General features: G+C 41.1%; 1 protein-coding gene across 1 annotated transcript in view; it reads left to right on the forward strand.

Moving 5' to 3' along the window:
- Positions 1-5354: 5354 nt before the first annotated feature.
- The window catches only part of LOC142143243 (uncharacterized), a 42417-nt gene continuing 31334 nt past the window's right edge, over positions 5355-16437 (forward strand). The window contains exons 1-3 of the mRNA XM_075200955.1: positions 5355-6022; positions 6706-6789; positions 7252-7489. Of these exons, the coding sequence (XP_075057056.1) occupies positions 5518-6022; positions 6706-6789; positions 7252-7489 (827 nt within the window). The 5' untranslated portion in view covers positions 5355-5517. The remainder of the gene's footprint in view (positions 6023-6705; positions 6790-7251; positions 7490-16437) is intronic.

Raw genomic sequence — 16437 nt, forward strand, 5'->3', positions numbered from 1 at the left:
AAGAAAAATAAAGCATTTTAGCTAATCTCTAATCAGAAACACTAGCAGTGCTTCAACATTTTTCAAGGTCTTTTATATTGCTACATTTAAAATGCCCAAACTACCTTTAAAGTGCCTCTAAGATTATAAAAAATGAATTTTATTTTGTAAAAAAAATGGATTCTAATAGCATTCACAAATACAGGTACAGCTCTGATAAATTATTGATTGAAAGTGTTAGCACCCATCTCAGTGCTGGAGACCCTACTTAGATCCCACCAAATGTTATTTGGAGGTTTGGAGGTCGAAAGACAAAATTTAGAGAATAATATATGAGAAAAGCATTGCTAATGAAAGTGGATATTTACTTATGCAGACCTAATCCAGGGCAAAAGCAAGGTACACATGGTAGTAGATTGGCAGAAACAAATTTGTCTCCAATTCAAAAGCCATAGTGGGACAGATATTTGTATATGCCTCAGTGCATTTTGGTCTATATTTTGTCTGCTAACCAATGTAACTCAGTCAGTTACAGAGACAAATTAAAATAAAAGTTAATTTACCTTTCCGGGGAAAGGTCATTTGCTTTTCCTCAGCAGATTGGACAAACCAGGAGTTCTCCTGTTCATTTCTTCTACATTAAGCTGGGTACACACTACAGAAATTTCGACCAACTTTTTATGCAGAGCGATTTTACATGAGATCGATGATCCGATCGCTCGGTCCATGGACTGCATACACACTAGCCTTGTTTAGGACGATAAAGGGAAGAGCGGACGTCCCTTTAGCGACTTTTTACAGCCATGTTGTCGTGAGCAATGACTGTAATTTCGTACTCACTGTTGTGGATCGGTCGGAAGTTTATACACACTGCACAGCGGAAACGAGATTGGACCATAAATATTAAACGGTACGACCAACCAAATAAGGCGATAATCGTCCATTTAGGCAGACTTTCGACCATTGTGTCACTGCACACACTGACCCGACTTTTGAACGAGCGGTCGTATGTCGGCTGTTTGAGCCAATTATTGGATGAAAACAGTGTAGTGTGTACCCAGCTTTATTCAGTGACATTCTCAGCATTTATCTCATGACTCAGGCGGGTTTGGTTATACAGTAAACATTTACCACTTAAGTGATAGAGCTAGATATCAGGGTGCAATGGGGAGTGGGAAAATAATAATAATAATAATAGAAGTAACAGCACTAATAATATAAATACTACTATTACGAAATAATAATAGTGATGATGATAATAATGATATGAGCAGCACAGAACCACTACTCTAATTCTGCATGTTGGATGTAATTCTCAGTATCTCAGTTTCTATTGCATTACTTAATATGTATTTGTATTTTACTAAACCGTGTTAAAAAGCATGTAAAATTACAGCTAAACATAATTTAAATGTATCAAATCCCCTAAATCTTTTGGGTTAGGTTCCATCCAGCCATTCTGTTACTTTTTTCATAACACCACTTCTAAACTTTCACTTATATAAAGCCATCTAATGATCCAATGACTTACATTACAGTGGACTATTCTCTTTTAGAAGTAGCCTAAAAAGATATGGGTTCTCTAAGAAAGTGAAAGGCAACCTGAGACACTACAGGGGCTGCATCTGTGGCACTCTAACCTTCAACATTATCCTTAATCTTAGTAATCAGTTAAAAACAGTGCATTTATTCAAGGAAAGAGATACATATCTGTATTAACATATCAACAGGCATTTTAAATATGTGTTACAAGCTATAACAAGCCAATCTGACAACAAAGCAGGAAGGAGCTGGGTGCCGCAGGTGAAGGCTTGGAGGGCTGCATGAGGTCCCAGGGCTGCCTGTTGCCCATCACTGGCCTAGGAGATAAAGCAATTCATGTTGGACCTTGTTCCACCTTTCATGTGATCAAAAAAGTTAAAGTGAAAAGCAAATAGGCAAATTTAATGAAAAATTAGTGAAAGTAAAAAAGCCTACAATATATTGGTAGCATAGGTATGCACGCTCTTTCTTAATGAGGCTGTAGCTATGAAATCACATTCAAAATCATGTTCAAGCATAATTAGAATACACCTGCCAGCAATGAAAGTGAATTTAACCCCAAATAAAGATCAGCTATTCCTGTAGGAATGGGGTGTCATGGTGGTGCGTGGCTAAGGTTTCCGGCCTAAAACACCTTATAGTGGAGATAAGATCTCTCTTTTTATTTTTCTTCCTTGTAATTGATCTGTGCTTGGAGGACATTGCTTGCTTCTATGCCATCCACTGTAAAGTGAGGCCAGCTAGGCTGCTTGGACCGCACACCTGAGTCACCTAGGGCAATACACTCAAGGTGTCTGGTGTGATTCAACTGATGTATTATGAAGGTATTTTAATATTGCTGATTCCTTGAATTCTATGTATAGGTCCGTCATTGTTTAGGAAATGTTTTCCATATTTATATAGAAATGAATTATACTAAACCACTTTGTTGAGGTTGGTGGGACAAGGCTTTCCATCGGGTAGGCAGAATAGACTAAGCTGCACAATTTTTATTGATTTAGAAATATTTCAGAGATAGTGGCTATAGAAGTTAAGAAACTAAAAACCTGGGTATTCCAACGCCACACTGCCCAGATTGTCTGTAGAAGTTATGATAACATTATGCCAAAAATGATCATTGAGCATTCCCACCAAATATGGAACAAGATGACTGGAGAGAAACAACACCTTAAGGAGTTGTGAGGATTCTGGGAACATCCTACTTAACAGATTCAGGTTTCTATATGATAATGTAATGTATTGAATTTGAATAGTGTTTCCAAAACTCTAGAGAAGCTGGAGTGAAAAAGCTTAAACATTTCCTGCCAGTGGTATTCTCTGAAAAAGTCCTTATCCTATTCCCTAGTAAATGATATAATGAGACATATATATTAAGAATGCAAAAATTTGTCTGTCTTTGATTATAGAGGTGTCACCATTATGAGAACTTTTGTTAAAGATTAGTAATCTGTAAATGATAATTTAAAACATTTGATTTCACATATACACTTGGTAGCAATATCTATTTAGAGTCCATCTATATAGAATCTATTTAGCCATTTGTACTATTTCCTATACAGTTTTTGTGTGTATCAACTCTTTCTATTGATTATAATGATAGCGAAGAATTGTTTTAAGCAACTTACAATGAGTAATGATGGATGTTTGCTGATCTAAGATGTGTGCCGTTGATTAATCTAGACTAGGAATAATTGAACAACTTTTGTGTAACCCTAAAATATCTCTTCATGATGTCAGTTTTTTAAAAAGGCAAAACAATGTACAGCATGCTTCCTGTGGAATACTAGTTAGTAGGTGGTCGCTGTGTCTATAGTAGCGCAGTGCCCAATAAGTTAAAAATGAAGTGAATAATTTAACTGCAGTCTGACGGCACATAGTATATTGTATATTATTAAAGTGTTTCCCACTCCAATGTTTAAAATATTGTCCATATTTACTTACAGGGTTAAATAAGGAACTGATCACTATTACAGAAATCGCATAGAATGCAATCTACAAATTTATCTAAGATTTGCACAAATTGAACTGATTTCAAAGTTGCGAGGAATGTAGTCAATTTAATTTAGTAACATTCTAGTGTAACTATATATCACTGTAATAGATCATTTGCAACTATGTTTTCACAAATCAGCTTTAAGAAACTTTCTAATCAGCCACCTATATTAGTGGTAACAGGTTTATGATCTGGTTACCGTCTAGATTTGTTTGGAGGCATGACTCCAAAACCAGACTCAGAAAAATTCAACAATACAAGGTCACCGTGCAGGGCCTTCTTAAATACTCAATCTTTCCCATGGTTGAAAGCCCACCCAATAAGGTAATCTAAGTTCATACAAGATGTTATTGGCACATACATCCTTAAGGGTTGGAGATGGAAGTCAGAAGATAGCATTCCCGTATGGGTTTTCCCACTTCTAGTCTGTTGCCTAAGAGACTCACACAGTTCCGGGAAGAGCAACAACTGCTCAAACCAGTTGCTTATTGACATAATCCTGGATAAGTAAGAGAACCTCCCTGCTCAAAGCCTTTCCATACTTTTGTGATGAGGAAGAGGATTTAGATGGTCCAGACTACCTGTTTGCAAGAGTAGAGTGGTGCCTTGGTCAGGATACAGTACATCCATCTTGTTGTAATCTAATTTGATATTCAGATGAAAGGTGTAACCCACATGGCTTTATTTAAGAATAATGTGAGTAAACTTAAATCCATCTTGGTTTTTATCCAGTCAGATGGTGTAACAAATAAGTTTAATAAATTAAAAAAATGTAACTAAACAGTTCACACAAGCATCTTTTTATCCTAAGTTGAATGATGGGGAAACTTATGCCTGACAGACCCAACTTGTCACACAATCTGTGATATTGATATTGTTGTTTGGACAACCTTTTGCCTTTTTCTTTCTTCAGCTTTCATGCTTGATATAGCAATTTGGGCTATAGTCTCTGCACAATTTATTTCTTCCCTCATTGAGTTGTTTGCTTCAAGAAATTTTATTACTATTATCAAAATTCACAATCTTTAGTCTAGAACCCCTGAAACATGTAATATGAACATCTTTACATTGCGGCGAAGCTTCTTTGGGGCTGGATGTGTGACTCCTCTAATCTCAATGTTGGCAGGGTGACTATAGCTAACAAACAGCTGCATACAGCAGAGACTATGAGATCTGGACACTGATTGCATGAAGCAGCCACAAGGGTAGTTGTAAGAGTGTTCCTTAGAAGCAACTAGTTCACAATCCATTCAGTTTGTCTGTTATTTTAAATGAGATCCAGACCTAATATTCATTTCTAAGTGAGATATTTTGGAAATAACATTATTGAAAGTGTTTTGCACTCTTTGGGCTAGATTTACTATCAGGCGTGATGCATGGCGGCTTCAAGCCGCCATGCATCGCGGCGGTTTTCCGGCGGGTTTGCATTGCAAACAGCCGGATTTACTAATGGGCGCATATCAGCTTCAATTTGAAGCCGCCGGCGATGTCACGGCGGGATGTAATGCTCAAAGCCGCCGGCGGCTTTGAATAGAACATGGCGCTTTTGCTTTAAATGACGGCGCTTTTGTGTAAAGGCGGTTTTTTTGAAAATTACACCTGTCTCCTGGCCTGTTACTATTGGCTATTTTAAAAGTCAGGAGATTTGACATCACAAGCCCTATATAAACCACTGGCCTGACACTTTTTCTTTGATAGGGGTTTGAGGAGTTTTGTGAGAGGAGTTTGGAGGATAGTGGTTTGCTGTGAGTTGGTGAGAGTTGGAGTTTGGTGGATTGGTGGAGCGATATCTGATTGAAGTGTGAGTAGTCCTGTGGTATTTTTCTGTTTTGTGCATTTATTTTCTCTTTTATTTTCTGTATTGTTTTTTTGGTATTTGACTTGTCCTTTGTCTGTGTTACTTGTGTGTGACTGTGTTGAGAGTGTGTCTGTACTTAGTGTAGTTTGTCTTTTGTGTTTGTAAGTCTTTCTGTGTTTTGTGTGTTTGACATTTATTTGTCATTATGTCCAGAGATAGGAGGGGAGAACAGGCTGAGGAGAGGGAGATGGAGGTTGAGGGGTCAGAGGAGGGAGAGGGAGAGGTTGAGGAGACAGGTCAGGGCAGGAAGACCAAGACAGGGAGGAATGTGCGCTTCTCACATGATGAGAATTGTGTGTTGGTGCACAATATCGTTCCCTGTTATGAGGTCATACTAGGCAACCTGGCAGCCCGGACTCCTCTAAGGCGGCGTCACCAATTGTGGGGGCGTGTCTGTGATGCCGTGAACGCAGTGGGCCCACTAAAGAGGACAGTGGCGCACTGCCGCAAGCGGTTTTCTGATATAAAAAGGAGGCTGAAAGAGAAGATGGCCCAGGAAAAGAGGGCAACCAGGCGCACGGGTGGTGGCCCCCCTCTTCGTATTGAGTACACAACGTACGAGGAGGAGCTGCGACAGATAATGCCGGCAGAGATTGTCGAGGGGATAAACGTCCAAGACACGGATTCGCCCTCTTTTGGACAAGTAGTTGGTGAGTTATTTGCATATTTTACTCTAACAGTATTTAAAAAAAAAATTTTAAAACTGCTTTTTTCTTTGCAAAACTGCTTTTCTCTTTTTAAAACTGCTTTTCTCTTTGCAAAACTGCTTTTCTCTTTTTAAAACTGCTTTTCTCTTTGCAAAACTGCTTTTCTCTTTTTAAAACTGCTTTTCTCTTTGCAAAACTGCTTTTCTCTTTTTAAAACTGCTTTTCTCTTTGCAAAACTGCTTTTCTCTTTTTAAAACTGCTTTTCTCTTTGCAAAACTGCTTTTCTCTTTTTAAAACTGCTTTTCTCTTTGCTAAACTGCTTTTCTCTTTTTAAAACTGCTTTTCTCTTTGCAAAACTGCTTTTCTCTTTTTAAAACTGCTTTTTTCTTTGCAAAACTGCTTTTCTCTTTTTAAAACTGCTTTTTTCTTTGCAAAACTGCTTTTTTCTTTTTAAAACTGCTTTTCTCTTTGCAAAACTGCTTTTCTCTTTGCAAACGTTTTTTCTTATTAGTTTTTTTTTTTTTTTGTTTTTCAAAGTGTATTTTTGCCTCTAATAGTTTGTAAAGGTTTTTTTTTCTCATAGAAAAAAAAATACAAAAATTGCAAACACATTTGTGCAATAAACAGTATATTTGCAAATTGTTTTTTTCTGAAAATACATTGTATGCTTTTTCTAATACATCCAGAATCGCCAGGACCGCAGTTCAGTCCCAGTGCCAAACCTACACCTCCACCTTCAGCAAGAGATTCGGGCACAGACGAGCAAGCAGGTGCGTGATTTCTGTTTAGGAGAGAAATAATGGAGTTACTTGATTTTCTGTGCAAATGTTGCTGTCAATGTTTTTTGTTTTTTTTCTTTTTATTGTTTGCAATGAGAAGTTAGGGTTACATTTTACTAAACTGATATGTTGCCTATAGAAACCCATCAGAATATACCTTTCGACAAAATGACAGCTAAAATCTGATTGGTTGCTATAGGCAACATCTCCATTTTTTATAGCATGCAGTTTAGTCAAAATAACCCAGCATGTACTACACAGTCCAAATGATAATGGGTATTAAAAGGATAATAAGTGCATCCGTAAGCAGGTAGCATAGGACTAGAAATCAGGAATGCAAACATTGTGAAAGAATCTGTAGTTGCTAAAGAATATTCTTTCCTATCCAGTGTTCAGAATGCAATATACAAACATATTATATACTATCTACTTACCGTCATTTTTCATACACAGGGCCCTCTTCATACCAGCCACCTCAGGCGGAGTCCCTGGAAATGTCCCCTGAGCCAGAGGATCTAACGACCATCACCCTGGTAACAGTGGATGCCCCTGTGTCTGGCCTCCAGGAAGTTTCACCTGGCCCTGCTGAACCATCACACCACCAACCTGCACCTGAAACTATGGACCCAGCCAGAGAAATGGCGCTGTCTATTGGCGCATTCCAGCAGCAACAGACATTGTTCATGGTTAGGCAAACTGGCCACATGTCACAAATTGCGGCCCAGTTGAGGCGAATACACCGCTCCACTAGCCAAATCCCTGCTGCAATAAACCGGCTGGCAAGCGCTTTGGAGCAGACGAATGTGCAGCTGGCCCAAATGTCTGGGTCTGTGGACGCCATGCATTCCTCCATTCGTGAGGGGAATGCCAATGTTATCCGGCTGGCAGGCCAACTCCAGCAGGAACTGATTGCCCGCTTACCGGCCCCTTTTTCATCGGCCTCCACCAGTACTGCTAGTACGCCGAGCAGATCCACACATAGCACTCCTCCAAGGAGAGGTGTTCGCACCAGGGGTGGGCGAGGGAGGGTAGAGAGTGGGGCTAAGCACAGTGATATGCCAGCAAAAAGACGGCGCTAGGGCAAAAAATGTATTCTTGGGGAATGTGTTGTGTAAGCGTTATACTTTTTCTTTTATTATGTTGTAATGCAATAAATGCAGTTATATTTCATTCATATCATTCTTTCTTTTCTTCCCATTAAACAAGAGTATACTGTTTTCTCTAAAACGATGCACTAATTTCACGTACACATTGACCTCTAACTGTCACTTTACAGGGATTTTAACAATTACAACATTCACAGTACACACTATCCTCTGTTTAAAGGGTCCAATTTTATTAAAATATTCCATTAATAAAACCATTGCACTGACATAAAATCAAAAACCAATATATGTTTTTTATTGTATGCACTTACATTTAAAGTAGTTTGTAATGAGACGGTCTCAAATCTGCCTCCCCCTGTGTGCTCTGCACATCACCAAATGGGACACGGGCCCCTACTTGTTCACTGTGTACTGCAATAATCGGTGGGGTAAGTTGATGTAAAGCTAGATTATGTATCAGACAGCAAGCCAGGATAATATCATACACCTTAACAGGTGCATACATAAGCACCCCACCAAATATATATAGGAACCTGGTTTACATGAGTACAAACATTGGTACTACGTCCACATCAGGCAAAGATTCCAGATTCATACGCACTTTAAATGCATGTGGAGTGGCCGGTAAACCTTTACATCAGTAAATAGGATTCAATAATACAGGATGGGAATGCCCATTTCCCATATACAATCCTAAAGGAGGAAACTTTGCACAAAATGGCTCTTTCTCTTATGTTAGAAATGGCTAAATACCTGAAACAGCACACTGTTTGAACAATCTCGCTGCTCACAAGCAGCGCTTTCATTTTGGTCTATTGAATGGCGGTTTTCCGGCGGCTTTATAAACCCCCTAATAGTAAATCCGGCTGTTTGTATGTAGAACATTGTTGAAACCGTCATGGCGCTTTATACAGAGGCAGGTTTGGAAACATCATTTTTGGCCGTTTGGACGGCGGGTTTAGCCTTAGTAAATCCGGCGATGACTAAACCGCCCTCAAACCCGCCGAAAGTCGGCGGGTTTACAAACACGCCTGATAGTAAATCTAGCCCTTTGACTTTTTACAACATTTTTTAAATATTGGTGAATAACTGAAGCTAAAGACAATATAATATTTGTAATTTACACTCAGCCTACATTTTGTTGTAACAGATTAATAATAAAGTTGTATTTTTATTTACTCATTTATTCACATTTTGAATGATGGTAGATGATATTTACAGTTTTCTGTTTATTAGAAGGAGTAAAAATACATTCATTTTTAAATGTATAATCTATTTCAGATTTATTAATTTTATTAGCTACATTTCTAACTGTATACCATTTTAATACACAATTTGTTTTGATATTTAACTTTTTTATTTATGTCTTATTCAATCATGTCTATTTAAAGTTTTAGTTATGGTCAAATAAATGATCTGCTCACTTTGATGGATTGTATTCTTGTTTGGGTATAGTGAAGGGTTTTTATGCTCATTCTACTAAAGGATTATACTGAGCATAACTTTTAGGACACTGTTATATCCATATAATCTATTGTGGCAGTTCTGTAATTTTTTCCTAAAAAGCACTGATACAATTAATATTTCACAGTTGTCTATACAATTACAGTATTTACATCACTCATTTATTATAATGTTTACAATGAATACTGAAGGGACTATATTAGAAATCACTGTTTATATTAATGCTATTGATGATCCACTAACTTTAGCCAGAGTGAGATGATCAGGCACAATACTGTATTAATTGAAACATAAATTGATTACATTCTATTCTTATCCATATATGAGAATATACAGTCAGTTACCATTCTATTAGGTACATCTGTACACCTGTTCATTATTGCAAATATCTAATCAGCCATACATGTGGCAACAACTCAACAAGATAACATGAAGGTGACAGCAAATCAAATAGTCATATATTACAAAAGTATTATGTAGAAGAACATTCCCGAATGCACATGATGTCGAGGAAGTGGATGGGCTACAGCAGCAGAAGTCCACACTGTGTTCCAATCCTGTCAGCAAAGAGACTGAGGCTACAGTGGGTACAGGCTCACTTAAAATGAAAAGTTGAACATTGGATAAATGTTGCCTGATCTGATGAATCTTGATTTCTGCTGTGACACACTGATTTTAGGGTAAACAACAGGATTCCTTTGATACATTCTGCCTTTTGTCAATGGTGCAGACTAGTGGTGTGGGGAATGTATTTTTGGCATACATTAGGCCAATTAACATCAATTGAGCATAGTGCCACAGTTTACCTAAGTATTGTTGCTGACCTTGTGCATCCCTTATGGCACAGGATACCCATCTTTTAATGGCTATTTAAACATGTCATTGAGTTCAGTGTACTCCACTGGCATCCACAGTCAACAGATCTCAATGCAATATCTTTGGAATGTTGTGGAATGGGAAATTCCTAGTATTATCCAGCTTTCAAATCCAGGGACTGATTACACAGGTCTGCAACCAAAAATCTGTTTTCATAATTTTATCTGATTCTTATGTTTTTCAGTACGCTAAATTCTAAAATGACCACTGTTTTTTCCTGGGACATCAGGTTTTTTCACAATGGAAATATGCCTTGGTCAAACAGGTAGCTGGAAATCGCTAAATTTCAAATTCATCATACTTGGGGGAAAAAAACTGAACATGGAAAAACAAATTTATTTTCACTGCCAGTGCTCCCAAAAACATGAAAATACATGTTTATTGGTCCTGATGGTAATCACTGCATTGTTGAGTGTGCTTGCTAGGGCCTGCCCAGACATGTTCTTTCATGCATTAACTTGTTCTCTGATTCCTCTACAATCTTGTATTTAATTTCAGTCATCATTCTGCTATTGTCTGTGTGGTTCAAAATTAGTGCAATGCCTCCAAGAAAGTGTGTAAATTCACCAGACAGTTTCTGTTTCATATGTGGAGAGTTCATGGTGAAAAAAGTGGGTTATCAAAACCAAAACTGGTTGGTATGTGGGGATTTAAAAGTATTGTGTATGCTGCAGGGACAACAGGCTGGGTACACCAAATACCCTTATTTTCTATGTTTATGGGACAGTAGAGACCGACAAAATCACTGAAAGAAAATAAATTGGCCCCCAAGAAGTCTAGTTGTTGGTGAAAAGAATGTTCTCAGAGATACATTGGTACCCCCTGAGAAGGTTTTATTACCACCACTCCATATACAATTAAGATTAATGAAGCAATTTGCTAAGGCACTTCCCAAACATAGCGAATGCTTCAAGTACTTGGGATCCAAGTTTCCAGGTTTAACGGAGGCAAAACTGAAAGAGGGGTTTTTTTTTGGCCCGGATATTAGAAAACTCATATTCGACAAAGACTTCATCAGTGCAATGACTCCAACTCAAAAAGAATCATGGGTTACCTTTACTGTGGTCATAAAAAACTTTTTGGGAAACCAAAAGGACCCAAATTACTGTCACTCACCGGACCGTGAGTGCCTCTTCCCGGACATTTAGGAACCGTGGCCGTCCTCCATCCTGAGGGTCTGCGCATGCGCAGCCCTTTCCTATACTTCAGTGTATGTCCCTTTAACTCAATTGGCAGATCAGGCAACACTCCCTATATTAAGCACCTGTGGTCAACACCACGTTGCCTGATCTTGGAGTCTCATTCCCCATGAGTCTCTGAAGGTGTTCCTATGTTTCCTCGTGTATTCAGCGCTGCTGATTCTTGTGGTTTCCAAACCACTTCTACCTCTGTGGTTTCCAAACCACTTCTACTACTGTGGTTTCCATACCACTTCTACCATCAACTGTATCATCGTGACTGTTTGCTGATTCCTATCCGCTGCCTCCGTGCACTACAGTCTTCTATACCACTTCAACGCTATCATATTCCATTGTGACTGTTTGCTGATTCCTACCCGCTGCCTCCGTGCACTACAGCCTTCTCTCCACATCCACTCACCTGTTCATCATCAAGTCGGTGAGCTGATTCCTATCCGCTGCCTCCGTGCACTACAGTCTCCAGCTGGTAACTCGTCTGTGTTCATCATCGGGACTGTTAGCTGATTCCTATCCGCTGCCTCCGTGCACTACAGTCTCCAGCTTGCAACTCGCCTGTGTTCACCATCGTGACTGTTAGCTGATTCCTATCCGCTGCCTCCGTGCACTACAGCCTCCAGCTTGCAACTCGCCTGTGTTCACCATCGTGACTGTTAGCTGATTCCTATCCGCTGCTCCTGTGCACCTCAGCCTCATCTCATCTCTCCCATGTTTCCTCGAGACTGCTGCTATTATTACCATCTGCTTCTCTTCGTGATCAACAGCTCCTGGTCTACTCTGCTCTCCCGTGTTCCATCGCTATTGGTACCTGTTGGTTGCTACTGGTTACCTCCGTGTGTCCGCAGAGCCCTGCTGCTGCTGTCAGCGCTATCGTCCACCCGCTGCTGATCCGCTCTCCACGCCTTCCTGTGTCCTGCTGGTCTCTACCCTCCTGTCAGCATTGGATTCGTATCTCATCAGCTACTCCTCTGCTAGATCATCTCCATTCTCCTGGGTCCTCCATGAGTCCAGTTCCACGTTCTACTGGTTCCTGTGGATTCGTGTCCCTGTTGGTCTACTTACCTGTGCGCTGCACCTACTAGACTCTTCCTCCAGGGACTTCTCATCCTGCCGGCCTCCTGCCGCTCAGGTATCGCTGCACTCCTATCTGACTGCCTACTTCTGAACCACGGTATGCATACTTCTCATTGACTGTGTTGGTGTATTGCATACCTTGCTGGACTGTGTTGGTTCTCCTCTGGAGTCTGCTATCCGCTGAGTCTATTGCCATCATTGACTGTGTTATCTTGTGCTGGATTACTTCAAGAGACTTTCTATATTTGCAGACCTGTTCAGTCATTTATATATATTGTGCATATTATTGTGGATCGTGTTTAAGGTGCCCGTGTACATCCTGTGTTGCAGTCTCTCCCCGTACACCTCCTCACATATATATTCAGTGGTACAACTTGCTGAAGGCAGACCACTGATCCCTGTTTCCTGTATCACCTGTTCCAGTATCCTCTCACATAGCAGTGGTACAACTTGCTATCGCAGACCACTGACTACCCGGATACCTCCACTTGGATTCCATTCCTTCACTCAGACAGCGGTACAACTTGCTCTCTGCAGACCGCTGACTCTCATCACCTCCTCGTTGCTGTTGGATATTCCTCCTCACTATAGCAGTGGTACAACTTGCTATCGCAGACCACTGACTACCTTACGTGTCCTTGTCCATACAGTTCCTCGTGTATTAATACCTCCATATTACCAGTGCTGCTAGTCATAGACTTTCCTGAGCATCTCATCATCTACCATTGCCTGTTCCGTGATCACCCTGCTATCAGAGTACTCTATTACCATCTACGTTGCTCTGGTAAGCTTACCACCTGGTGATCCCTGGGTAAAGACTCCTAGTGCCCGTGACAGTAAGATCAGGCCATGACAGACCCAGATACGGAACCTACAGCCAAGGAGATGCTGCAGCATCTGGTCAGCCGTGTGGAGCAACAGGATGCCCGCCAACAGCTGTTACTTCAGTGTTATCAGTCATTAACCTCCCAAGGAACATCTGGACAGACTGTGACAGCTACTCCTGAGGCTCCTGTGCTTTCCTCCGTTTCCCCAGTGCCATCCCAGGTGTCTACAGCTTCCACGCTTCCCCTGCCTACTCCGTCAAAGTGCGATGGAGACCCCAAAACTTGTAGGGGTTTCCTGAACCAATGTTCAGTCCATTTTGAGCTCCAACCTCAAAATTTTTCTACCCATCGTTCCAGAGTGGCCTATCTTATCTCTTTGTTTTCAGGACAAGCCCTGGCTTGGGCCTCCCCCCTGTGGGAAAGAAATGATCCAATATTACAAGATAGTGCCAAATTCATTTCTACATTCCGAAGTGTGTTCGATGAACCAGGTCGTGTGACCTCCGCTGCTTCCAGCATCCTCCGCCTACGACAAGGATCTCATACAGTAGGCCAGTACGTCATTCAATTTAGGATCTTAGCCTCTGAACTTCAGTGGAACACTGAAGCCCTAGTTACCGCCTTCTGGCAGGGGCTCTCCGATAAAATTAAAGATGCACTGACTACTCAAGAGCTTCCTTCATCACTTGAAGATTTGATCTCTCTATGCCATCGTGTTGATATGAGATTTCGTGAAAGAGAGGCTGAGAAAACAACTTCTGCTAAAGCACCTCTTCGTTCTAACCCTCAATTTCATCCAGTTTCACCCTCTGTGATTCCCATGGAGATAGGACGTTCCAAATTATCTTCCGAGGAGAGAAAACGAAGAGTAAAGAATAGACTCTGTATCTATTGTGCTGATTCCACTCATATTCTCAGCTCTTGCCCTAAGAGATCGGGAAATGCCAGGCCCTAACTAGTTCTGGAGAGGTGAAGTTAGGGTCCCTGGAGTCCTCTCCATCTTCCATGAAATCTAAAGTCTGCGCTTTTGATGTTACGATTTCCTGTGCTACCAAAACCTTTGAGTCATAGGCATTGATTGATTCCGGAGCAGCAGGAAATTTTATTTCCAAATCGTTAGTAAATCAATGGTCTCTACCAGTGATCACCTTAAAAACACCCATTACTGTGACGGCTATCGATGGATCACGTCTCATCAATGGTCTCATCACCCAGAGTACGTCTCCAGTAACACTTCAGATTGGTGCCCTGCATCATGAAGAAATATCGTTTTTAATCCTTCCTGTTACGACAAGTCCGATTGTCTTAGGCCTTCCATGGCTTCAGTGTCACTCTCCCCAGATTGACTGGCGCACCCCTCAAGTCACGTCTTGGGGGCCTGAATGTCACCATCGTTGCCTTTCCCAAGTTATTCCTCTCAAAGTACAGCAATCTTCCATCTCATCTACCTCACCGGGACTCCCTCCTCAATATGCTTCATTTACTGATGTGTTTGATAAAGCTCAGTCTGAACGTCTTCCTCCTCATCGTTCTTGGGATTGTCCGATCGACCTTCTACCTGGCAAGACTCCCCCCAGGGGCCGGGTCTATCCTCTTTCGTTACCTGAAACTCAAGCCACATCTGAGTACATACAGGAGAACCTCCAGCGTGGGTTTATTCGACCTTCCACCTCTCCCGCTGGAGCTGGGTTCTTCTTCGTCAAAAAGAAGGATGGATCATTACGCCCTTGCATAGATTTTCGTGGACTCAATGCCATTACTATCAAGAATCGGTACCCCATTCCGCTGATCACTGAGCTATTCGATCGCATCAAGGGAGCCCGTATTTTTACTAAGCTGGATCTTCGTGGTGCCTACAATTGAATCAGAATCCGTTCCGGTGACGAATGGAAGACAGCGTTTAACACCAGAGACGGGCATTACGAATATCTGGTAATGCCTTTCGGGCTGTGTAATGCCCCCGCTGTTTTTCAAGGCTTCATCAATGAGATCTTTCGGGACTTATTATATGTATGTGTCGTCGTCTATCTGGACGACATATTGATCTTTTCTCAGGACCTGCCTTCTCACCACCAACATGTGGCAGAAGTCCTCTCCAGGCTACGAAAAAATTCATTGTTCTGTAAATTAGAAAAATGTTCATTCGAATTGCCCCAGATTCCATTCTTGGGGTATATAGTTTCCGGAGTTGGCCTGAAGATGGATCCAGACAAGGTGAATGCTGTACTACATTGGCCCCAGCCAACTACTCTTCGTGCTATCCAGCGTTTTTTAGGTTTTGCCAATTACTATAGACGCTTCATTCAAGACTTTTCTTCCATTGCATCTCCTATTGTGGCCCTGACTCGGAAAGGGGCTAATCCTAAGCAATGGTCGCCTGAGGCTCTTCAAGCCTTTCAAACACTCAAAGAGTCCTTCTCTTTGGCTCCAATCCTTCGACAGCCTGATGTGACACTCCCCTTCTTACTAGAAGTAGATGCCTCTAATGTGGGCTTAGGAGCCATTCTCTCCCAACGCTCTGAACAGCAAAAATTCCATCCTTGTGCCTTCTATTCTCGGGGTCTTCTGCCCGCAGAGAAGAATTATACTATCGGGGACAAGGAGTTACTGGCTATCAAAGCGGCATTAGAGGAATGGAGATACTTATTGGAAGGAGCTCGCCATCCGGTGACGATCTTCACGGATCATAAGAACTTGTCATATCTTCAGTCTGCCCAATGCTTGAACCCTCGTCAAGCAAGATGGTCTCTTTTCTTTTCCCGTTTTGAATTAATAATAACCTTCAAACCAGCTGCCAAGAACAAAAAAGCTGACGCTTTATCTAGAGCTTTTGTGACGTCCTCTGATATAGAAGAGGTTTCCAACCATACCATTCTAGACCCCAAATGTATCTCACTGGCTGCTTCATCCACCAAAACGCTACCATTTGGGAAGACCCTCGTGCCTCCTACTCTAAGGAGGAAAATCCTTTCGTGGTTCCATGCCTCTCGCTTTTCTGGACACGCCGGTGAACACAAGACCTTTGAGATTCTCTCTCGAAGTTACTGGTGGCCTTCAATGAGGAGAGACGTCAAAGAGTTCATTGCTTCCTGTGAA

The sequence above is a fragment of the Mixophyes fleayi genome, chromosome 3, assembly GCF_038048845.1.
Source record: "Mixophyes fleayi isolate aMixFle1 chromosome 3, aMixFle1.hap1, whole genome shotgun sequence".
NCBI classification, from domain to species: Eukaryota; Metazoa; Chordata; class Amphibia; order Anura; family Limnodynastidae; genus Mixophyes; species Mixophyes fleayi.